The sequence below is a fragment of the Lissotriton vulgaris genome, chromosome 2_1 (assembly GCF_964263255.1).
Source record: "Lissotriton vulgaris chromosome 2_1, aLisVul1.2, whole genome shotgun sequence".
NCBI classification, from domain to species: Eukaryota; Metazoa; Chordata; class Amphibia; order Caudata; family Salamandridae; genus Lissotriton; species Lissotriton vulgaris.
In genome coordinates this window covers 1,418,227,045-1,418,252,836 of record NC_141687.1, presented here as the reverse complement: position 1 = coordinate 1,418,252,836, position 25,792 = coordinate 1,418,227,045, and the positions used below count along the sequence as shown (strand labels likewise).

At 44.7% G+C, this 25,792-nt stretch overlaps 1 protein-coding gene across 2 annotated transcripts in view; it reads left to right on the top strand.

Moving 5' to 3' along the window:
• Nucleotides 1–25,792, top strand: part of RIF1 (replication timing regulatory factor 1) — a 424,226-nt gene that overhangs the window by 147,399 nt on the left and 251,035 nt on the right. For both annotated transcript variants that reach the window (XM_086957241.1, XM_086957240.1), the window contains 2 exons: nt 7,107–7,214; nt 13,356–13,505. In XM_086957241.1, coding sequence (XP_086813367.1) covers nt 7,107–7,214; nt 13,356–13,505 — 258 coding nt within the window. The remainder of the gene's footprint in view (nt 1–7,106; nt 7,215–13,355; nt 13,506–25,792) is intronic.

Below are 25,792 nucleotides of genomic sequence, written 5' to 3'. Positions count from 1 at the left end.
GAATTCTTGAAGCACATAACATCCCGGAGGGAAGACACTGAGGTGATTAAACCCTATGTGAGAGTGCCCCTTTGACCAAATCCTGCCTGGGCATTGAGCCTTATTTGTCTTTTATCCACAATGCCCAAGACAGGTTTTTAATGACATTCTTTAGGTTAAACCTACTGCATCACAGCCTAGCGGTGCCGGCAGGTTACACTAAAATGATAGTTGAAGGGCCCGCGCGGCTGCGACCAACTGTCTCCGCAGGATACCCTTCACTTTGTTTTACAGTGTCCCTACTACCCGCACACAAGGAAGATATTTTTAAAAAGCATTTTTTAAAAAGCTGGTTTTAAGCAGGCTAAGGTGGCCTTACTGTTTTTGAAGTTGTCCACAGAGGTTTTGACTCTTTTTTTGCACCGTAAACTTTTTAAGGTCGGGAATGCGACTTAGAAACACTAGAGGAGAGGAGTGATTATATTTTGACTCTAGCATCGGTAGGCTAAAGGTCCCAGTAATGAATTGGGTGGGTGAGGGCACCTTCAAAACAAATAATTCCCTTGTGTGTTCCCTAGCAGGAGACTGTATCTTGCATGTTTTACTATTTTATCTGATTACGCCACCTCTTTCTTAATCTAGGATATTTATTAATGACCTGTATAAGAATGATAGTAGAGTAGGGGCTTTAATAGCATACGTCCTGTATGTCTTTTTGGATTGGTTCCGTTGTATTTTGATATTTGATTGTTTTTATAAATTGCACTTTTATGGTATTGTATTTATGCTGAATAAAGTACATATTGAATTTAATTGAATTGAACTAGGCTGCACTGGCCATTACTTCATCCTGAAGTGAAAAAAGATAGCCAGTTGACTGTTATATGTAACCATTTTACTGAGTTTCACACATAGAAAAACTCCCCTTCACAAAACCACCTTTTTCATGATCGAGATGAAGGGTTGTACAGAAAGCCCCATAGGCTGGCATTATAGGTCTGTAAATAGATACCATGCCTTTAAGAATCCCTCCAGAGACACCCGGTATCCCATGATGCACAGCCAAAGGCCAGTTACTTTCAGTTCTTATTTCCGGCTCCTTCTAGCAGGACCCTGGAGCATTGAGCTCTACCTTGATTATTATTTTTTCAATCTTTCTAGCTTTAAAGTGAGGTTTTTTTTTTCAACTTCATTTGACGTCTTTGACCTTCCTGTCTTCTGCTGTACTTTTTGGGCAAAAATTCCAGTTTGCTTATCACAATGCCATCCTTATTTGACAAGTTCCCTGACTGTGGGAGGAAAAAGGCAAAGTCTGATTCACACCTTGTGTATTCTGTGTCTGCCTGCCTCTCATATTCCTGATACCTGCGCCATTTGCAACACCTTTTCCAGTCGCACCCTGCGTGACAGAGAAAAAATGTGACTTCAGGGAATGGAGCAGAGACGACATTCAACTTCTGCAGGGACTTCTGGGCTGGGCTGGGAGAGGGTAAGTCCTCTACCACATCCCATGGGCTGGACTCTGGGGTCTCCCCAGTTGAAAACAGTGAAGGGGACCGGTGCTGTTTTTCAAACTGCTACGACTACGTTGAGAGCAGGTATGACGTCTCTCTGCTCCCGTCGACCCAGTGCTCTGGATCGAAGCTACGTCAACGCTCCGCGTTGAGGAGAAGGAAGGAGAGATCTCGGGCGAGGTCGCGTAGAGACATTGATCAATGTCGTTGCATCACAGTCGATAGAGTTCAAGGCATCAGCGCTCGCCGTTGAGGCGACACCGCCGATCAACGTCGACAACGCGATCGCCGTCGATAAGGAGATGATCAGCGTCTAGGAGAACCAAGCCATCAAAGAAGCTCGACGTTGAGGTATCACTCCCGGACGCGCTCAATTGTGAGCCTGTCATAGTCGACAGGGAGTTCGATACGACGCCGTCGAGCAGTCCATCGAGGTTGAAGAGTAAGTCTAGGGCACAAAAAAGAAGGGTGGCCGCTTCTTTGGACTCGGAGTACTCCCGTACTTCTCCTTCGAGGACCCCTCCGCATACAGCGCTTCCTCTTCCTCTTCCTTCCTCGGAGCCCAGAAGAACAAGACCTAGTCAGAGACCTCGTTCTCGTGAACGTCACCATTCTTCCACGGGCTCTCATCTGCGCCACAGACATGGGAGATCACGCACCCGGTATACTAGGGACACATCTAAGAGTACAGGCCAGTACTCTCCCACGCTAACTGACTCTCCTCCTCCTAGAGTGTCACCTATTGACGATATCACTACCTTTCAGGGGGTGTTGGTCAGAGGGGCTACTAAACTCCATATCCCGTTGTCTGCTCCAGTACCTTCAACTTCTGTAATATTTGGAACACTCCAGCAGAGGCAGTCATCTCGCCCCTTACTTCCACTGATACCAGGCTTGCTGGAACCAGCTATGGAGCTGTTCCTGATGCCTTCTGCAGTAAAATCTGCGCCATCCCGGCTTCAGAAGAAGTACAGAGCACCTGAGTCGGATCCTATCTTCCTCCAGATGGACCCCACCCCAGACTCTGTCATTGTGGTGGCAGCAAAAAAGCAGCATCTTCTGTACCACCTGACAAGGAAAGCCATAAGCTGGATTCGGTGGGGAGGAAAGTCTGCAGCTCGGCAGCCACATCTATGAAGGCGGCTAGCTTGACTGCCCTTCTGGGTAGGTACGACCGCTCCCTGTGGGCATCACTCCACCAATTTGTAGATTTCCTACCCAGGGACAAGAGGGAGGACTTTCAGGAAATACTGAATGAGGAGCTGATGGTCTCTAACCAGGTCATCAGTGCGGCGGCGGACAAGTCACTCTTGTCGGCCCACGACTATTGTCACAGCGTGGCTTTTCGAAGGCATTCCTGGCTTCACCTTACCTCTTTAAAACTGGAGGCTCAGCAGCGCATTGCGAACTTACCGTTTTCTGGCTCCACTCTTCGATTCGCATGCAGATGAAGAGATGGAACTGATTAAATCAGAGATGGAAACGAAGGCTGTCAGTTTCGAGACACCCAAAGAGCAGTGTAAGACCTTCCGCCCGTTCCAACAGAGTTAATCCTACCAGAGGATTCAGCAACAGTTTCAGCAACAACCGTTTCATAAATGACATTCACAAGGACGGTCCAACCAGCAGTCTACAGGGAACAAGGCCCCTGCTGGTCCTAAGCCCTGAAGGGTTACTTCCCCCTCTTCTGTTAAACACTCAGGTGGGGGTGAAGCATTCAAAATTTCCTGACAGAGTAGCAGAACATAACTCAGGACAATGTGGTGCTGAATATTGTTCGCAATGGATACACTCTACGTTTCATCAGCCCTCCTCCGTCCATCCCTCCGACTCACTCTGGCTACGCGAGTTACAGGTGGATGAAAACCTCTTGTTGGAGAAAAGAGCGATAGAGCCAGTTCCTCTTGCACAAAAGGAGACAGGACTGTATTCAAGATTCTTTCTTGTCTGAAAGAAAAACCAGAACGAGTTCAGACCCATCCTCGACTTGCGACAGGAAAACAAGTGGATTTGCAGAGAAGTTCCGCATGTTATCCTTACATCAAATGTACCCTCAGCTCCATCAGGGAAATTGGTTATGCGCAATAGATCTGCAAGATACATACTTCCACGTGCCCATAGCGAAGAAACATCGCAAGTTCTTGCGATTCACTGTTGAAAACTATCATTAGCAGTATGCAGTACTTACCTTCGGCCTGAAGTCGGCGCCCAGGATGTTTTCCAAATGCATGGCTGTAGTAGCAGCGCACTTACGGAGAGACAAGGTGTTCGTCTACCAATATCTGAACGACTGGCTGATCAAGGCAGCGACGTTTTAAGAAGCGCAACATTTCAATCAAATTTCCCTTCTACTTCAGCGTTTGGGCCTTCACATAAACATCACAAAGTCTGTCTCGACTCCTGTACAGTGCCTGCAGTATCTGGGAGCCACCATCGATACTCGCAAGGCAAGCGTGTCCCCTTCGGAGGAGAGATGCTTATCAATCCTTCTGAAGGCTCAGATTCTCATGACCTACCCTCCCCGACGGTCAGGAAGGTGTCCTCTCTCTCCTGGGTTCCTTGACGTCTTGCATCTTCCTCACTCCAAATGCACGCCGCCACATGCTGCCTTGGCAGGAATGTCTGGAGGATCAGTGGGACCAGAGACTGAGGGATTGGGAGGACAGGATTCAGCTGTCGCAGCAGGCCCTCCAGTCCATCAAGTGGTGGTGTTCGCCTCACAATCTACTCTTGAGGGATTTCGTTCCACAAGGAGATACTGACACAGACCATTGTGACAGGTGCTTCTCTCCAAGGCTGGGGACCACCTTCAGATACAGGGCACGTGTTCCCAGAAGGAGGCCATGTACCACATGAACTTCCTGGAACTCAGAGCGGTTCATTTGTTGCTGAAAGCCTTCCAGCTGTTCTTTTGAACCAGTTCCCTGCTTGTCCAGGCGGACAACACAACAAGATGTACTAACTCAACAAGCAGGGGGGTTCAAGATCTTGCCCGTTGTCTCGGGAAGCACAGACAATCTGGAATTGACTGCTGGCCAGGGATCTGACCATAACAGCAGCTCACCTTCCGGGTGTGCAGAATGCTCAGGTAGACGCTCTCAGCCGACTCGTTCAAGAAAATCACGTATGGGTCTTGAAGAACTAGGTGGGGCGAGACCTCTTTAGAAGATGGGGTACTCCAGAGGTCGATCTGTTTGCCACCGCAGAAAACAGCAAATGCCGCGACTTCGCCTCCAGGTTTTACCAACCAGGGACACTGGGGAATGCACGATGTATCAATTGGTCGATCAGCTTTCTATACGCTTTTCCTCACATTCCCCTGATCCCTACAGTGCTGATCAAGCTCTCTGAATCGAGAGTCAAAATGATCCTCCACACTCTGGAGTGGCCCCGTCAGTGGTAGTTTACATACCGACCCCACCGGTCTCTTCTGCTGCATCTCTGCCTTCCGTGCTGGCCGGACCTTTTCACAAAGTTTGGAGGACAGATGGTGCATCCCAACCTCTAGTCGTTGAATTTGGCGGCATGGCTCCTGAGTTAGTACAGTATGGGCACATTAATCTCCCTCAGGACTGTATGGAGATATTGAAGGAGGCTAAACGACCATCTACACAGACTTCCTATGCATATAAGTGGAAGAGATTCTGCATCTGGTGTGAGTCTAAGAACGTAGATCCTACTTCCTGTCAGGAAAATGTCCTCCTTCCTTACTTGCTACATTTGGCTCGATCTAGCCTCCAATTTCCTTCCATTAAAGTTCACCTGGCCGCCTTTACTGCCTATAGGAAATGCCCTTCACAAACTTCCTTTTTCAAAATCCCAGTCATCAGATTTTTTGGAGGTTCTGAAGGTGTTGCCTTCCATTAGGCGTCCTTCACCCCGTGGGAGCTTAATGTAGTTCTTTCTCGTCTGATGCAGGTTCCTTTTGAACCCATTCGTAAGGCCTCTCTCCAGCATCAGTCCTGGACAGAACTGGTGTTACAGGTAAGAAACAACTCCTTCTCGAGGTACTCTAGAGGAGGCATTAAGGCTTCAATAGGACTCCCATTCCTGTACGCATCCCAACCATGCCGTGGGCCCTGAAGTTCAGGCAGGACCAAGCACAACTCATACTGATGGCTCCAGACTGGGCTCGAAAGGTTTGACTTTGTGAAATCCTTAATAAGAATATACCCTCTTCTTTGATGGCGTGGAAGGGGGTTGGATGAGGGTTTTTCAGGATAGCAAAGCAGGGTGTTTTCCCCTATCTCCAGAATTTAGAGCTACATGGTTGGAGATTGAGTTACCCCATCAGAGGTTTCAAACTTCCTTTGGAAGTGGTGGAAGTCATTCTGGCTGCTTGCTATCCCTGTACCAGCTGTTATTTCTTGACCAAAAAGGTTTTTCCTGAGGGCCTTTGTGGCAAATATTTGCCTGTGTTTGCCAAGCAGCCACATGGGCATCCCTCCATACTTTTACCAGGCACCACTATGACTATTCCGCAGGGAAGGTCATTTTTCCTGCTTACTCCTACAGGCACTCTGTCCAAAGGCCACTCCTTAGACCGACTCATCTCTGGGGAAATTGCTATGGTATAAATTCACAAGGTGAGAAATGTGTGGTTGAAAGTAGCCATCAAAAGAAGATACTTTTCAGTAACGCTTTCTGGCTTTATCTAACGGCAGATTTCTCACGCCCCCCACTCTTCCGCATCCGGTGGACGAACGTTTGGTTAGTGTTCCAAACCAGACTTGCTCACACTGCTATATCATTTCAGTGTCGGCCCCCCTCCACATCGTAAGGCTCTGAAAAGAACACAAAATAAACTGACGTCAGTGCGGAGGGGCACGGGTACACATTCCTCCGGGTTGCCTTTCGTGAGGTTGCCACAGACTGATGGCACAGGAGTTCTTGCAAGACTTCCGGTTTCAGTCTTGGATCTGCAGAGATTCACAAGGGCAGACATCCGGTTAAGGTATCCCAGAAAGAATGTTACGCAAGGTAAGTAACCTACTCTTTATTGAACTGCTAGAGTTGATTAAATAGAAGCCGAAATCTCTCTGCATTTTACATATTCTAAACCAATTGTTTTTGAGTAACTTTCATTATTGTACCTTAGATTTTGCAACAACTCGCTAGCACCAGGTTTATTTTCACACTCCAGATTGCTTACTTATTTCAGATATGTGCAACCATATTATTCATTTTAAATGAGAGCAATCATTCAATGATTTGGGTGTTTTATGGAACGGACAATGGTCTCACCATATATTAAATTACATTTCATCTTTTGTATTTAAAAAATATTTTCTGCGACTTTATAAGGGAACTCTGCATTTAGCCTCTTCCCCCTATATGGTCAAGGAAACCCTCCTGACCTTAAATATGCTTTTAACATGCAGTAGATGGTATCTTATCTCATATGGATTGGTTCTTGTGGACTGGATTGTTATAATATTTTGGGGGAAAGGGGTGCCTACTAATACCTTTGTGCCTTTCTTTTTTGTATATCATTGAATCTCTAAATGGTGCGACATGGTGATCCCTAATAAGTAAACCAGTATCTGAATAATTTGGAAATAGTTTTAAAAATGGCTGTTTGTAACCTAGTTTATAACCTATGTATTTTTACAGACCAATGAAGTGAATCAAGGTGATGCTTTGGAACACAACTTCAGTGCCATGCATGCCGCATTAACATTACCTGTAAACCATCTGTACCCTGTGCAAGGATTCCCCCAGGTGAGAGGAGGATCTTAAAATGTGTATGCTTTTGTTTTGTTATTGTTACAGCCAAAGCAAATTAACACCTTCCGAGCGTCGAACGTTCAGCGCCCAGTGCTGAACGTTCGAATAACGAATGCTGACCCGTCGGCCAACGGTCGTGCGCAGCACTGGCAAGGTAGTGCTCGTGACGACCGTTGGCCGACGGCAGCACTTAAAGGGTTAAACTAAGTTTTGTTTATTGATGTTGTCCTTTGTTGATGCTACAGGAATTAAAACTTGAGCTTCTAGTTTTCAGTTAAAAGGCAAATGCATATTGTGAATAATTGCTACGCTGATGTCGTTATTTGGGTGTCAGACTATCACTCTGACACCCGTTGTAGTTTCTGATCTACTCCATGCCTGTGAGTATTTTTGAACAGATGTTTCCTTAAACTCTTCATTACGGGAGTCCTGCTGCATCTGCCTATTTTTCCACTCTCCTTTCAGTGACTGATAGAGGGAGGTGGTGTAATGTTACTTCTAAACAACTCTTTGCTGTTTTGTGCTGCGTAATAGGCATGCCATTTGTATTGTGACTTGTGTTTTATAGTGTGTATAAAAATGTGTAAATATCTTCTAAACCTAACAAAATGGTAACTGGTAGACATGTAAAGTGAATTGTTTATATTTGTATTATTTCCCTTTGTTACGTTAAACCCAATTAATGTAGCTTGCGTTGAATGCTCCTAAAGAAAACCATTGTGCTGGGCAGGGACTAATTGAAGAGCCTTGTACTTATCAGTTCTCGCAGCACTACCTGAAATTGATACCCTGAATGACAGTTTGTCAGGTCATCATCTGTTGAGGAAATGGACTTTCTCATTTTGAAGAATTGTGGCCCCCATAAAAGTTAAAATAAGGTCCCTGTATTTATTGATCGCGTAGTTTGTTGAATTCAATTGCTCCCCCAAGTTCCACCCCCCCCTCCCCCCCTCTTCACTTCTGGTCGTGAAAAGAGTTCAAATCTAAGCAGCCCTTCATGTGTAAGAAGCTTGGATGCACTATCACTTTGCTGCTATTGCCTGTAAATTGGTAATTTCTGTTTTGGGGATGCATTCATTCTAGGTGCACCACTATATCCAGTTCGAAAGTGGAAGCTCAATGTAGGAAAGTGCCCAGTTTTGACATGGTACCTCCACTTTTTGCCTGACATTTGATGCAATTTTGACTGAAATACTGTGCGTCTCTGCTACCCAGTGCCAGTGCTCTTTCCCTAAAACAAGAGAACTACTCCATTATCAATATCTTAAGCACCTCCAAGTCCCTAGTAAATGGTACCACTCGTACCTTGGCATGGGTACCAAAGTGGGTCCTTAAGGGTTACAGCATGTATTGTGAATCCTAAGGACCCACCACCAAAGCCATGAAGACTGCCATTGCAAGCTGCATGAAATGGTGCAGACAAATGAGAAAATACAGCATGGCACAGCCCCTGTCTCCTGCATGCCACCCATGTATGACACCCATACAGCAAGCCGTATAACCCTAGGGAACGGTGCACTACATTATATGTGAGGACATATCTGCAGGATCAGATATGCCTCTGTGCTTTCTAGTTCAATTGCTAGATAGTACAAGTGAACAGGGAAGGCATCTTAAATACATGTACTGGGCATTGCTCATTAAGAGTTTCCCAGCTACATGATTGCTTCACTGAAACCCGTGGTGTTTGATATCAAACACATTGTGTTAATAAATGCACTACTGGCATCAGTGTGGATTTATTAAAACATGCACCCAGTCACCTTAGAGGTGCTCCCTGAAATCCCACCAACCTCTTAGCCTGCTGGCTGACTAATATTGTCCAGCCTGCCGCCACAGACATGCTTCTGACTCCCTGCAGGTGAGAGCCTGTGTGCTCCGAGGTCAGAAACAGTGCCTGCTCTGGAGTAGGTTGTTCACATCTCCTCCAGCACGATGACTAGTAAATCTGCATACCAAGGCCAGGAACTACAAAGCCCCTGGCACCTTCGATATGTGATCCCAGCTTCCCCCAGACCTAGTAAAGGCCACCTCTTGCCCTAAGTGCCATTTGGCACCAGGACTTGTGGGAAATTAGCTATGCAAGGAGTTGTGGTGAACTACCAGGACAGTCACACCCCTAAGGTGAACTGGCGTATGTGCCCCATGAAGTATTCCACCATCTTGATTTTGGTGGAATTAGGAACTCTAGGATGGGGTTTAGGCCCAGTCACCACAGGAAGTGATCATATAGGGAGCGTAGTGCCCCAAAGAGTTAGTCGATCATTGCTTTCGCCCATCACTCCCCTCAATTCGGTGGCTCCCTGACACCAGGAACTCAGATTCCACTTACAAAAGGAGGACCAAGAAGAGTCGAAGAAGCAAGAACTGTGCCCTCCTGGTGGACTTTAACACCAAACACTGCCTGCTCCTGTCTCTACAATCGTGACAACCTGACTGGGTTTTCAGCTGTGCATCCTCCAAAAGCCTAGAAGTGCCTCCCGCACTTCGCCATCTGACAGTATCTCCCTTAAAGTGGAGGATCCACTTGCCTGCAGGAACGTGCAATGTCTGGTTCACTGTTTGGCTGTCCACCGGGTCCACTGATGCAGCAGCTGCCCAGGCAGAGGCTACGTGCTCCAGGATGTCAGAGCTGTCTCCCCACCAAGTGTGAAGATGCCAGGATCAAACAGATACCCCCCCCCCCGCATTAATACCTGGTATACTGATCCCCTTGCAGCAACCAAAGCTTGGTGGAATCCAATCCGGACTCAAAAGTAGAAACGACCTACCAGCCGATGACTGACGTCTGCATCGCAGAGACCAGCACAGAGTGGTCCAGCTGTTCGGTTTTGCCATTCACCCCAACCCCCTTGCAAGTCTGAGAACCAGGAGTGCCGTTAACATGCAACATGCAGGCCTAGCCAACCAAAGCCCTGTGCATCTGAACTCTCGGGCTCTGGTCCACAACAACCGACTGTGCCCCCCCTCCCGCTCCCATGACCTTCACAGACTTAACCCCCTGTTGGGAGCTCCTGCATTTGTCCCAAGTCCACCTCTGCATCCTGTTTCTAGGTGGCCCTCCTTAATGGTGTGGGGCAAGGTTACCAACCTATACTGCACCCTTTAACTTGGACTCGCCAGGGCTGGTAAACCTGAACTTCTGGTGGTTCTTTGGACCTTGGCCCCCTAGCACCTTAAGACCTAAAAGGGATCCCGGAATATAATTGCAAGTACCTACATGCAATATGTTTTTTCCTTTGGAAAGCATTACCTCTTAAAAACACGTATTTGTGTTGCAGTTTTACTTACCTATAAAAATTGATATTTCAAAGCACTTATCCAATTGCGAAGTTCTTGGTGTTAAAAGATATATAAAAATAAATTTGTATTCTTCCAAATTGGTCCTGGGTTTCTTGAGTACGTCTCTCCTATATTGACTGTATTTTCAACAATTGCTTAACACTACCCCCTAATATTATTATAATAATAATAATAATAATAATAATAATAATTGTTCAGTTAATTAAAACTACACGATTACAAACACTATTTAGAAAAAGAGCAAATTGTGTAAAAGTTACATGACTCTGAAAATATAATTGTAAATATTCTTTGTTTTGTCATTGCTCAGATTTAGCTTTCAGATCTTGTTCATGAGCATGTAAAAACGTAATCAATTTACAGTTCCTTTTGGGGTCGGTGGAATCCAGTCCTCTTATGATAGCTGTGCTACACTACTTTATGCATCTATCCTCTAATAAGCCTAAACTGCTCGCCCAGTCTACCACAAAAGATTAATTTATGCCCTGTAAGCCAATAAGGGTCGTCTGAACTTGCTACAAAGTGTACCTAGTTTGGTTCACTACATAAAAAGCCAGCTTTCTGCCCTCTGATGCTAAAGGAGTGGTGGAAAACTGGTCAGTAGCGTTTCAATAGCAGAAATATTGCTGCTATAGTCGACCTACTAAGATTATTTTTGATTAGTGTATTTTGTAGCAGAACCAAGTCTACTAATCTAAATACTCCGGTCATCTCCTTACTCTTCCCTACCTTTTTTTTCTAAATTTCAAACATTGTTTTCAGATTTTTGGGGGTTTCTTTTTTTTTCATTTTATTTTTTTAAATAACTTGCTGAAACCGAAGATGAAATGTTCTTTTAATCCTTTGCGGTGTGATTTCCTTGGTAAAGATTTGGCTTTTCTATAGCTTTTCCTTTAAATCATGGTTAGTATGAACAATGGAAGTAAGTGTTTTAAAATCATGTTTATTGAATAAGCATTGAGCATTGTGTATAGATCGAGTAAATGAACTGCTGTTATTTCTTTTGTTACATACCCTATGTTAATTATATCATTAGTGAAAAAGGGGTAGAAATATAGTCACAACATGCTGACTTGAATGAGTGGAAACTCATGTTTTTTAAAAAATTTTTAAACCTTCTCAGTTGTTACGAGTCATCCTTTTGCGGTGTGTTACCATTACAACGCATCTTTTACAACGCGTTCCGTTACAACGCGATTTTTACATCGCAAATACCATTACAATGCATGCCATTACAACGCATGGCATTACATAGCAGATGCTATTACAACGCATGGCATTACATCGTAAGTATTGGTAAGTATTTAATTTTTTTTAAATTTTATTTATTATTTTATAATTGATTTAATTATTATTAATTATTTAAAAATATTTATTTCGTTTTTAAATATTATAAATTAAATATATTAATTTAAGTATTTTTTAAAATAAGTATGAGTATAGGAGTATATGTTTTGGGGTACTGATGTATATGTTTTGGGGTGTATGGGTATTTTTAGGTTTTAGGTTTTTGGGGTACAGGGGTGTTTTTAGGTTTTAGGGCAGTGTTTGGGTTTTGGGGTACAGGGGTGTTTTTAGGTTTTAGGGCAGTGTTTGGGTTTTGGGGTACAGGGGTGTTTTTAGGTTTTAGGGCAGTGTTTGGGTTTTGGGGTACAGGGGTGTTTTTAGGTTTTAGGGCAGTGTTTGGGTTTTGGGGTACAGGGGTGTTTTTAGGTTTTAGGGCAGTGTTTGGGTTTTGGGGTACAGGGGTGTTTTTAGGTTTTAGGGCAGGGTTTGGGTTTTGGGGTACAGGGGTGTTTTTAGGTTTTAGGGCAGGGTTTGGGTTTTGGGGTACAGGGGTGTTTTTAGGTTTTAGGGCTGGGTTTGGGTTTTGGGGTACAGGGGTGTTTTTAGGTTTTAGGGCTGGGTTTGGGTTTTGGGGTACAGGGGTGTTTTTAGGTTTTAGGGCTGGGTTTGGGTTTTGGGGTACAGGGGTGTTTTTAGGTTTTAGGGCTGGGTTTGGGTTTTGGGGTACAGGGGTGTTTTTAGGTTTTAGGGCAGGGTTTGGGTTTTGGGATACAGGGGTGTTTTTAGGTTTTAGGGCAGGGTTTGGGTTTTGGGGTACAGGGGTGTTTTTAGGTTTTAGGGCAGGGTTTGGGTTTTGGGGTACAGGGGTGTTTTTAGGTTTTAGGGCAGGGTTTGTTTTTTGGGGTACAGGGGTATTACGACTTTATATAAATTAAATTAATTTAAATATTTTTATTTAATTTAATTAAAATAATAACTATATTTACAATTATTAATTTAATTGTATCAATAAACGATTATTATTAAATTATATTATTAAAAAATGTTTAATTAATTAAATTCTTTTAATTTTATTAAATATAATTATATTATGTATTATTTATAACTTAATTAAATTATAATTATATTTATTGTTATTAATTACATTATATTATTTTCTATTTATAATTTTTTAATATATCATTAATTATATTATTTTAAATATATTAAATTAAAATCAATTTTAATATTAATTAAATTACTATAATTAAATTAATTACTGTTTTAAAAATGTTATATTATTTTTATTATTTTAAATTAATTTAATTAACTTTATTACATTTTGTAAAAAAAAGATATACTTACCTATACTTACGATGTAATGCCATGCGTTGTAAAAGTATCTGCTATGTAATGCCATGCGTTGTAATGGCATGCATTGTAATGGTATTTGCGATGTAAAAAACGCGTTGTAACGGAACGCGTTGTAATACATCGCGTTGTACTGACACCAATCCTCCTTTTGCAGTTGAATTCATATCTGTTCTTGCGGCTGTTTTGTTGTAGCCTTCAATGAAATCCTTGCTACGAACCTGGTCGGAGTTATACAAGGCATTTGCCCGTTGTGCAGCATTGGTGGCGACAACTGAAGAGAATGTGTGCTGTGAGGAGCTGTGCGCGAAGATATTGGCAGGACTTGGGGAAGAAATATTGACAGTAAGTTTTCAATATTTTATTTCTCAATATAGGAAAGATTCATTCCAGTGTTCAAAAATAGAATTTGTGGTTTCAGGAATTGAGTTAGTTGTTAACCACCACACCATAATCCAAGTGCATGATAGATTGGATCTTTTACCTGCAGATGGCTCTTGAAATTAATTTTTAGCGGATGCGTGTTTTTATTTTATTTTTTAGCTATTGCCCCCTCTCAGCCTGAATCCATGCCCTTACTTGTGATTCTGCATGCACTTTGCAGTAGTGCTTGTATCACATTGTGCTATTTCCTGAATTTAGTTAGTATAGCACTTTGTCTTCAATTAAACTTTTCCGTGTTTGCTCTCTCTTGCAGCCAGTGTTTGTATCACTGTAACGCTAGAGTTTCGGTAGGTCAGCCTTGAGTATCTTCTGGACTCATATTGAAGCTGCGGTTTTGTCAGAATGATTATCTGATAGTCAGTGGGGTTGGGTGGAGGCTTTTGTTTTATACTTAATTAGGAGCTAAAGGTGGAACTTTAGTGCCAGTGTGAAAACGTGATGGTGGAAGTCACTGTTCTGACAAGGTGAAACGGACATAAAATTGGTGGCCTAGTTAGTTTCTCACAAAGGTGGTAATCTTTTTTATGGTCCTACGACTTCAAGATGACGCAAAGGTTTGGATTAAACTTGGCTGATGCTAGAAAGTGGGATTGGAGTCGGGAGGAAGTGAACTTGGTTACAAGTAACCCATCCACTTAGTCTAGTCACTCATGCCGGCCCTCCCTGGGGTTAGACTCCTCTGAAGAAGGACCCTATGGCTATAGATTCTGTGTCCACAGTGCAGAAATTGTGAATATGAAGTGTTTTACAATTCATATGTTGGAATCTTTTTTCTAGCCATTTCCTCATCAGTCTCGTTTGTCAAGGAACTCAAAATGTGATTGAAAGAAGTCCTGAATCTCGATCTACATACAAAAAAATATCAGGCTGTGATGGGAGACATAAACCCGTTTTCACCTTGTCACTATATTGATGGCACAATGAAGTGCTGCAGTCCCCTAGTGGCTTTGAGCCTACTAGCCCAGGGTACCCCTTGCACCATATGATAGTGACTTATAGGTAAGTTAAGTAATCCAAACCAGTATTAGCCAATAGTACAAAACTTTGAGTGAGTCCGAGCACATGCACTTGGACAGCTGGGCCCAGTGCGCTAGAGTCGAAAAAACAGGCAGCATCATTGAACAAGCGTTTACAATGCAATAGGTCTCGCATTCGAAAAGGTTAGAGCTATTGGCATTGTAAATTACACAACCTTTATTTATGTGTTGGTTTTGAAAACCGATAAATGGCATTGTCTGTTACAATGCCAATAGCTTAATCTCTTGCAAATGCGAGACCTATTGCATTTGCAATGCAATAGGTCTCGTATTTACGCGAGTTTGAGCTATTGACATTGCAAATAACAATGCGTTTTATTTGTTTCAAAAAACAAAACATAAATAAAAGGCTTTGTCATTTACAATGCCAATAGCTCAAACTTGGGTAATGCGAGACCTGTTGCGTTGCTAATGCTTGTTACAGCAGGGCATAAACCGCAACAAATTGTCGAACCCAGAGATTTTAGAAGCTACCAACACATGGGTGTCTGATTTCTGGCAAGTTATAAAACAATTACAGCCACATTGCTATGGCCCTTGGATATCCCCAACCTGCCCAGGAGGCTTCAAAGTTTCCTACAGTACAGTTTCTGGAGACTCAGCCTAAACGCGGACAAGATTCAGGCACACAAACACACTTGTATGGCACAACGGAAAGGAAAGGCGTCCCCTGCAGTGGCCTAGTAAGCAACGCCTTGGGCCTGGCATTTTTTCTAATTACAAATTAAGTACTGAATTACCAATGGGTTGTGGGTGAAGTGGGATCTGAGGAATAAAAACAGTAACTGTAGTGCCTTTTTTAATAGAACACTTTGGAGCATTTTTCTGCATATTAAATGTTTGCTTAGTAGCTGTAATGGCGGTCAATGTACTGACCCCTGTAAGCATGGAAGGCTGAACTGATTTTGAAGAGTTGTGAACCCGTAACTTTCTTCCTGCCTCTTTTATGACATTGTGACTCTGCCCGCCTGTGTCACTGAGTCACATTGTTCTTGTGTGGTCAGTGTGTCCATGACTGTCTGATGTTGCCTGCCTCAGACCAGAGACGTTTTAATGCATGGGCAAAGTGGGCTCTGGCCCAGGGCCCCATCCTTTCAGGGGGCCCCCTGACAGAGTCCGCTCAGTTCTCCAGAGTTTTGCCCTAATGACTGAATATTTCTTATACAGATTGTTTTAAAAACTGTTTTCCTTTTATTTTTGATGTACCTAATGTGTGAGTCTAGTGCAGCCATTTTGCACAGAAATGTTGTGTTTGTTTCATGCAATATACATAAAGTTTATTTTAAATCAAAACAAGGCCGTGTTACAATATTGAAAACACACATCCCTATCCCTGAATATTAGATGTAAACACATTTAGGGCCTTATTTATGAGAAGTGATACATCGCTGTATCAAACAGGGATGCGTCACTTCTTAGTGTGCCCTCCTTGCGACATGATGGATCAGTCCTATTTACTGTATGACACATGTCGCAAGGAGTTACAGATACGTCAGTATTTCTGACGTATCTGTAGGCGCAAAAGTGATGCATTGCTGGGGTGTGTGTGAAAATAGACACAACTCCAGCAATGTGTCCTTTCACATGGGGCAAGACCCATGTGAAAGGGCCTGGCCTGCATCAGTCTTACGCCTGCTGTGAGGCAGATGTAAGATATTGATGCAATGGCGTCATGGAAGTGGCGCACTGAGTTCTCATAGATTTCAATGTGCTACTTCTAGTAGGCTTTTTGCTGGGCAACACCCACCCTGCATACATTATATCTGGCACATGTATAATGTGGTGCAGAGGTTCACATAAGTGACATCTGCCTACATGCATCACTTTGTAAATAGGGTGCAACATGGGACATGCCAGCATCAGCGGCATAAAAGTGAAGCAAGGCCTCATAAATAAGGCCCTTAGAGTTTGGACGAGTGTTCCTTTGCACCGTCAGGGACCTCATGAAATGAAATAGTGTATTTAATAAGCGCGCAGCTACTCAGACTAGAGTGTCCTGGTGTGCAGGGCTGGCTTTAGCGCTGGTGGCGCCCCGTTCAACAATGTTTGATGGCGCCCCCCACGGGTGCCCCCCACAGACTCCCTTACTACCACCCTATAACTGTGCCCCCTCAAGTCTCCATAATAACTCTCTCACATGTTTTTAGTTATATAGCGCCACCTATACCATTGTAGGTTTTCAGAGCACTTAACATCACACACACATTACACAGAGACCATCAATCATATTTGTGTAAATCAGTGAATAGGAAATGTTACATTAGACAGACTACAAAGTGAGTCACATTTCATTTATACTGGTTGGCAGTGAGGTTTGAGTGCTTGGTCTGGAGAAGCACAGACTCAGAATTCAAAACATAACCCCATGGTTGGGGGTTAAATTTATTAATAAGGATTTTTTTTTACCAAAAGGAACCCTTTTTGAAACATTAGAAAAATGAAAGAAGAAGAAAAAAATCATAATGATCTAATCTATACCTTGCAGTTTACATGCAGCTCTTTGACAGTTATCTCACTGTTCCATGTTAGGATTTTAACATCTACCCTCCTAGTAACAAAAGGATCTTTCTGACAAACGCACTGACCTTTTTAAACCATGTGCACTTTGTGATCTGCATGGTACACATTTGCAGCTGGCATATAAACCCTCTGTGCTACCATAAAATGAGTTAAAACTTCCACTAGACAAAACTCCATCTCTCTCTCCAGGAAGAACGTTAATCACCTGAGTTATCTTGACATTTTTATTGTTGTATGAAAATTGCCAGAGGCCAGCAATGCAGCAGCAGGTGCTTTTTTAAAACCATAAAATACTTCCAAACACAGCGCCCCCTCTAAGAATCAGCACCTGGTGCAGTAGCACCAGTCGCACAGCCCTAGAGCTGGCCCTGCTGGTGCATGATAGCGGGAGTAAAATGTGCGTAAAAGACCCATCAGTTATTTAAAATCCAGGTTTTTAAGTTCTTCCTGAAAGAGAGTATGTCTGTGTTTAGTCTGACTCAGGGAGGCTATTCCACAATTTTTGCGCCTAGAAAGCCAAGGGATCTGCCTCCAGTGTGGGCACAGCAAATTTTAGGCACAATGGCAGGTTAGCATTAGAAGATCTTAGAGGTCTACTTGTCGTGTATCGATTAACATGCTATTTAGGTATCCGGCTCCTAAGCTATGGAAAGCTTTAAAGAAGATGGTCATCTCTTTGAAGTCGATCCGTTCTTTTATGCGGAGCCAGTGTAGAGACTAACGAATAGGAGTCGTACTAGATCTGTGTTTAGGTCTCAGGATGGCTCTGGCCGTAGCGTTTTGTACCACTTGTAGGCGCTGGATAAGGGATTTGGGAAGACCGAGGTCCAAGCTGTTGACATAGTCAAGCCAAAATTTAATGTCACCAAAGCCTGCGTTCAAGCGGTAACAGTGGCAGGAATTTTGTTAAGCATCCGCGTATGCCAAAGCAAGCACCACTTAGGTTTTGGATTTGAAAGCGCATGAAGAGTGTCTCGTCTATGACAATTCCTACGTTTTTGACTTCCTCCTTTTTCACGGGCGGGGGCAGCAGACCTTTTGGCCACCAAGAGCTCCAGTCAGGCGTTTCTGGATTGCCAAAGAAAACCTCTTCAGTTTTGTCAGGATTGCACTTCAGTTGATTGATCATAAGCTAGTTAAAAACCTTTGTGAGGCAAGACCTAATCATTGTCCGGTCAGTCTGTTCCTTTTTCACACGTAAAAATCAGCTCCGTGTCATCAGCATAGGAAACTATTTTGTCGCCCTCTTCCTCTACCAGAAATGCAAGGGGGGATATATTTTTATTAAAAAGGGTAGGACTGAGAATGGAGCCCTGAGAGACACCTACATTCATGGCCGGAACCGCAAATGAGAAACGAGGGAGCCAGATTTCCTGAGATCTATTTGCCAAGAAGGATGACATCCATGTTAAGGCGGCTCCCCCAGGCCGATGTTAGCAAGTCTCTCCAGGAGCCTCTCATGTGGGACTGTATGGAAGGCCGCCGACAGATCATGCAGTATCAGAACATCCTTGCTTCCCTGGTCCAGCTTACCCTTGAGAAATTACGTCCCTTCAAGCGGAGCGGACTCTGTACTGTAGTTCGCCCTAAAACCGGATAGGGACTCATGAAGGAGCTTCCCATCATCAATGTTTTTTTGGAGGGCCTTGTTTACATGCTTTTCTGATACTTTGGAGAGGGCCGGGAGAAGTGAGATTGGCCTATAGTTGGCAGGGTCAGTTGGTTTGGCGTTAGGCATGTTGCATGAGGAGAGGAAAGCATTAAAGAGCTGGTTTACTGTGGGGTTTATGATAGAAGCTGATAGGTTCACGTTATTCGCAAGACATGGGTCGGTAGGACAGCCAGACTTAATGCTTTGGAGAAGGGTCAGTGACTCTTCAAGCTGAAACTCAGGGAAAGCTAGTAAAGATGGAGGGTCCAAGAGGTGAAATGTGCTATTAGAACTAAAGTAGAAGTTCAGTTCTTCCTCTGAGATGTTAGTGAAGGCTTGTTGGGTCATGGAGATTTTTTGTGTGGAAGAGTTGAGCTATTTGCTTAGACCATTCTTCAGTGCATGGCCCTTAGTTTGTGCTGTCTTTCGGGGCGGTAAAGGATTTAACTATGCTAAAGATTTCCAAACTGTTATTTTGGGCATTTTCCATTTTGGTTTGAAAGAAGTTTATCTTGACTGCCCTAATGAGAATGTAACAAGCTTTTAAGGTGTCTTTATATACCGTCCTGTCCTCAGGTAGATAGGATTTATGCCATTTCCATTCCTTTTTTCCACAATTTCTTTTACTAGATCTGAGGGAATCGTTAAACCATGGAGCTGGTGGGGCCGACCTCTTTGAGGAGCAGGAAACAACCGGTACTGCTGCACCAATGTTGGTTTGGAGCCATGAATCTATTGAGTGGGTGTCCGAGTCGGGACAGCCAGATGGGTCCGGTGAGGAACGACCGAGGGCTGGATATTTTATGGAACATCCTGTAATTAAGGACCCTCTGCCCTGCGTTCGCCCGAGGGGTTGGGGCAGACTTGGGAATAACCGGTTTTAATAGGAGGTGGTCAGACCAGGTAATGGGAAGAGGTAGGCTTACTGATAGGTCAAAGTTGCGAAAGATTTGATCTAGGGTATGGCCCTTCTGATAGGTGTCCAAAGAAATAGATGGAAACATATTGCAGGCCTGCAGCGTGTCCAACAAGGAAATTGTTTGAGGGTCTTTTCCATTGTCCATATGTATATTGAAAACTCCCAGAACAAGGCAGTTGTATTTTAAGGCCAGGGAGGTTGTGGCTATATTAAGAATAGTAAAAACATTTCCAGTTGCACTGGGAGGTCAGTAAATCGGAAAAAAGCTATGCTATGATAGGGGGGAAAGGGTACAGCGGAATTATGGTGACACCACCCCACCTTCCCACTCGGTCAGTCCATCCCAAGGATTTTATAACCCGTAGCCGAGATGATATTGGGGTTGGAGGCTTCATACAGCCAGATCTCAGTGAGAAATAAAAGATCAGGCTGTTAGTCTAAAAGTAGGCCATAAATGTGTGGTTCATGCTTTTGCATAGAGCAACAGTATAAAAGGATGGCCTTTAAGTCCTCTGTTTTCTTATTGTTTTACACTTATTGTTGTGTGGGAGGATCTTGGGTGTGAGTTTTCCTGGGGTGGGGGTGAGCCCAGTTGCACTTATTGCATCAAAACTCTACCTCCAAGCTTGGATCAGCCGCTGTACACTGACATAATTGTAGCCACCTAAGGCTAAGCAGTTTTTCCCATTTGTAATATAGTAGAAGCAACTCACCGAAGGGGAACTTGGCAGCATGGCCGGTGCCGGATGTCTCGGGGAGCAGACAGGCTTGCCTTTGGCGCACCAGAGGCGTACCCGCTGCGCGCATCCATTTGCATCTGGAATATATAGGCCAATGACTATGATGCAAACTGGATCACTAACGCAGCTGAGGAAGCAGAAACTGCGTGGGCTGAAGTGAGGAGCCCGATTGTAGCCCCAGTCCTCTGCACAATCAGTACATCAGCCGCGGCGGACCAGGACTGGAAGAAAAGCGAGATGTTAATTGGTGCAGCTAAAGGGGTGTAGGCAAGCAGAATCTAGTAAAGTGCAAGTGCGCGTAGGTGGGAGAAATTGTTAAAAATCAGAGTAATTCAGCCACACATTAATACACAATTTAAGAAGTATTAAAAACCTAAGGGCAGGAAACACTAAATCCTACTGCTGTCAGCTGCGCACGCCCATTTACATTGGGAATATATAGGCTAATGCCTATGATGCACACTGGATCGCTAACACAGTTGAGGAAGCGGAAACTGCGTGGGAAACAGGGGCTCAAATTGAATAATAAATTCAAAGCTGTTCTGAACAGGGGCCCCAAGATATGTTTGGCCCAGGGCCCCAAAATCCTTTAGAAGTCCCTGTTCGCGGCCACTATATTCGCTTGGCAAGAGAACAGGCTTTGAACAAGAGGTTTGCTCACTGAGTAAGCACGGCTTACCCTCGGTGAACAGGATGTGCACGGATAAAAACTCAATTAACTGGCACTGCATTTTTCACGTGCCCATGTCTCCATGCTCGTGAGGTCTTCACTATACCGGTCTCTTGAGGTGCGTTTTGTGATCGTGCCCCTGAGGTTTGGAGCAGTGAAGGCGTCACCGTCAAAGTAGTGGGGAGACCGTCCATACTCTGAGACGAACACACACCGATGCAGTCCCTACCGCCAACATACAAACGTACACATTATAAAATCTTATACTTACTCTCATGCCCATTTACCAAAATAAAAGATAGACGTTCACTAAAACTTAACACCATTTGAAAGAATCTGCACTATTTGAAAGAATCTGCATTATAATACACATGCACTGGCAGCCTGCCACACAGGACCTTCATGAGAAGTACTTTATAAGCAACGTGAATGCACAAGGCCACACAATCTGGATATGTACAAACACACACACAGGCACTTGCGTCAAACACAGAGCCACTCCTAATAAACTCTGTAACAAACAACGAAAAGCATACATTTGGAAATGTAAAGAATGCAGTGAGCTTTTTTTGCAAGATGCGTGTTCAAATATTCAGTGGCTATGTCGGAGACCGCATTACACATAAAAAGGACTTGTCTACAGAACTATTGTTTGAATGTTGCGCTCACACACCGGTGTGATTCTGAAAGTTTTCGGGACAGGTTATAACACACTACCAACACTATAGGCTGTGTAATAGACGCTGCCAGCACAAACCGGCTGATATTGCAACAACTTGCAGGAAGCCCTTTGTGGGGCACTGTAATGCAGAAGGCTTTGCAGATCCTCGGCAGGGTCACACTTCTTATCCTACCAGTATACCTGCGACCATGCACTTCCCGAAACAGGCTGCAACAAGCTGGGCACAAAGCCTCTCGTAGTGAGAGGAGGGTGGCCGCAAGTTTCGCTGCAAGAAAGGCGCTTCAGCATAGTGTGGTGGGAGTCTGGAAGGGTTTTGAAGGCACGCTCAATAGGCTGCAACAAGCTGAGCACAAAGCCTCTCGTAGTGAGAGAGGAGAGTGCGCTGCAAAAATAAAGATGCTTCGGTATTTCTGTGGAGGGAGGCGGGAGGGGTCTGAAGGCACCGCACAATAGGCTGCAACAAGCCGAGCACAAAGCCTCTCGTAGTGAGAGAGGAGGGCGCGCTGCAAAAATAAAGGTGCTTCAGTATGCTGTGGTGGGAGGGGTCTGAAAGCATTGCTGCAAAAATCGTATAAACGTTCTTCTCAGCAACAGATTAAACGTACAAGCGGACCGAAACAGCAGTTAAGAGCTGCTGCTTCCGGACTAAACAGAAGTCCGTATCACATCAACAGCCACTAAAAAGCCAGATAACAGCTATGCCAATGTTAAACTAATGGCAAGCAGCAACAGAAATTACATGGCAGTGAGCGGAGTTTCATCCAACATAGTAATTAATTGATGCCTCGGAGGAGGCAGCACATGCACTGCCCTATGCGAGACCTAAAAATGTGGGTAGATGGTGATATAGAAAGAGGCACGTTCCAACAGACAATGAAAATGAAGCTCATTGTGTCATCTGGAACCTTAGGTGCAAAATATCCCCTTTATTCATTTATCCCCATGTACACTTTTGTTAGGTAATGTCTTGCATTTATTTTTTGCAAACTTGAGTAATGTGCAAAACGATTAGAGAACATATAAAATATAAAGTGAAGGCCTGGTACTGAAGTATAATTATTTTACAGGTGTCTTTGCACATATGATAGGACATTCACTCGAAATACAGGAGACCGTGAATGAAGTGGGCTGATCTATAGCTCCATGGTGTATGTTGTGTTGGGTGGAAAGAAATGTGAATGACAGTAGATGGAGAGGAATGACCGAAGTCTCTGTATGTCCCACTCTTCCACACCACCCTCTCAGCACTCTATCCCTGCAACTTACATTCAAAACGTAAAATACTGTTGGCATCCCAGTCCAGCCTTCGCAATACCCACCCCAGTATAAACCAGCATTGGCCATGCCAATAGGCCTCGCATCTGCGAAAGTTAGAGCTATTGGCATTGTAAATTACAATGCCTTTTACCTATGTGTTTTGGTTCGGAGTGGAGGGGATATATTTGGTTTGGAGTGGAATTATGTGAGTGGTTTTTGAATTGTTAGTCGTGGAATTGTATGGTGTGCGGGGTATTTGTGTAGTCCAGTTATGTGGCATGGTGGATAGATAGGCTCTGTAAAGTTTAATTAAGGAGACAAACGTTAGTAGCAGCAGCAACAGGGAGTTAGGGGGAACAAAAGAGGAGCTGGTTGGGATGTGGACTGTTTCTGCCTAAAACTAAACATTGGCATTGTAAATGACCATGTGTTTTACCCATGTGTTGTGGAGTGGATGTATGTGGTGCAGAGTGGAATTGTGTGGGAAGGATTGGAAGTTGTTGGCTGTGTAAATGTGCTGCATGGGATAGTGTGGAGTGAATTTATGTAGTGGAATATGTGGCACGGTGTTCAGTGGAATCGTGGATAGTAATTATGTGGTATTGACTAAAGAGTGTAATTATGGGGATTGATATTTTGTGTTGTGGAGTAGTTTGTAGTGGAGTTTAATTTTATGGTGTGCTGTTGAATTTTGTGGCATGATGTGGAATAGAAATTTGCCTAGCACCGTAAAGGTAAGTATCTGATTCCTTCACGTCGAATTATTGCAAGGCATGAGACTGGATCCAGAAACTTTTGTGCCACCGCATCCCTGCGTGCCTGGGACGGGACGACATCCTGCTACTCCGCCCAGGCGTCGTCCGCGCACGTGACGTCAGTGAGGTCACATAAGACCTGCCCACGTCAGTTTTTTTTTCCCTTTTCCCTTTTCCTCGTGCAAAGCGAATCCGATCCTTGCTACGGGCTTGTTTCGGGCCCTCTTTTCTCCATTTCTTTTGGTGGAACAGTGTGCGAATGCCTTCGGGCTTCAAAACTTGTACGATTTGTGGGCGTCTTATGTCTGCGATGGACCCGCACATTATTTGCTTGTGGTGTTTGGGGGAGGATCACGGTGCCACGGACTGTGTGAGGCCTGTCAACAGTTGAAGCCGAATTTGCTGCGTGAGCGCCGCATGAAACTTCTCAGCGCATCTCTCCAGGTCGATGTCCTCCCCTCGATCTAATTCAGCGGACGGCTTCAGGTACGACCATGGTCGTCGTCCTTGCCCTTATCTGATGTCACGTGAGTGTCGCTCCTCGGTGGGTGTGAGAAAGTGCCATCTTTCTTGCATAGGTATGCCCCCACTTTCTGCTGAATTGCCGATGTGCTTTGACTGTGCCCTGGGTTCCTGCCAACCAGGTGCCCAGGGCCTGTGTTCCTTCCCTAAAACTCTGCTGAAACTAAAACCCAATTGGCATCTCCGGCCTCCTGTCAGCCTCTAGTAAATGGTAACTGTTAGATCTGGGGGTCTCTGGTTGGCAGAGGTAAGTACCTTAGACCAAGTAGGGACCCTTGCTTCTAGTCAGGGTGAAGGAATACACACAGTAGATAACCTCCGCTCTCCCTCTAGGTAGCTTGGCGCGAGCAGGCAGGCTTATCCCCAAGGCAATGTGTAGAATAATTGCACTCAACACAACAATAATCCCCAATCCACCACAAACTGAGACCACACAGGTAAGCATATTTTATAAAAATATATAACTTTATCTAGTTTCAGCAATGTAAATAAGGCAGTTGCACGATAATCACTTTAGTATAGAAATGATGCACTTAATCTTAATTGGTGTTACTTAATTTCAGGAAGTTCTCAAAACAAATGTCTCTAGTCTCTTCAATCAGCACACGATATGCCAATGTTATGGGATTGAAAACGCTCTTCAAAATGAGCCAAGAAACAATGCCAGCGTTTTGTAATTTAAACGCTCCTAAATGAGCAAAGAAACAATGCCAGCGTTGAAAAGATATGCCACCACGAGGAATAGGCCCCCAGCGCGGCAATCGCGCCTCACCGAGTGTTTCAGGGACTCCTTCCTTGCAGATCGGCACCGCCTCGCACTCCTGATGACTTTAGGCGCCCCGCGCCTAACAGAGCACACTCGCTCCTTGCCCCGGCCGGTCCCGGTTGCTCTCCCGCCCGCTCTCGACAATCCTACGAGCGGCGGGGGAGGTATGCAGGCACTCGGCAGTTGGGACGGCAGGCCGGGGGCACAGGGGCACTCGCGGTCTCCTCGGCGGGGACGGGTCTTCTCCGGGAAGGCTGTTCGTCGTGCTTCAGATGCAGCTCCTCGCTGACGGCCCAATAAGGTCGCGGCTCTGAAGGCGAGCCCTCACAACCACCCGGGAGTCAGCCAACGGCAGTGCGGCTCCCGGGACAAACCCACGATGACGAGTCTTGAGCGGCCAATCCCTGCACAGCTTCAGTGGTGACGCGACGGCGCACGGGCCAATCCCGTCGCGGCGTCAGTGAGGGGGCTAGACTCCTGTGGCCAATGGGAGCGCGGCGGCTTCGATCTCCGCTACCGCAGCTCCCGGTCACGAACACAGCTTGCAGAGGGTGTTTCTGGCCCCGGGCCGCGACGGTGATTTAGCGGCAAGAGATTTTCGGGCCGCAGATCGCGGTCAGCCTGCTTCCTCGCCAGCAGATCGACACGGGGGAATATAAGGCACAGGGA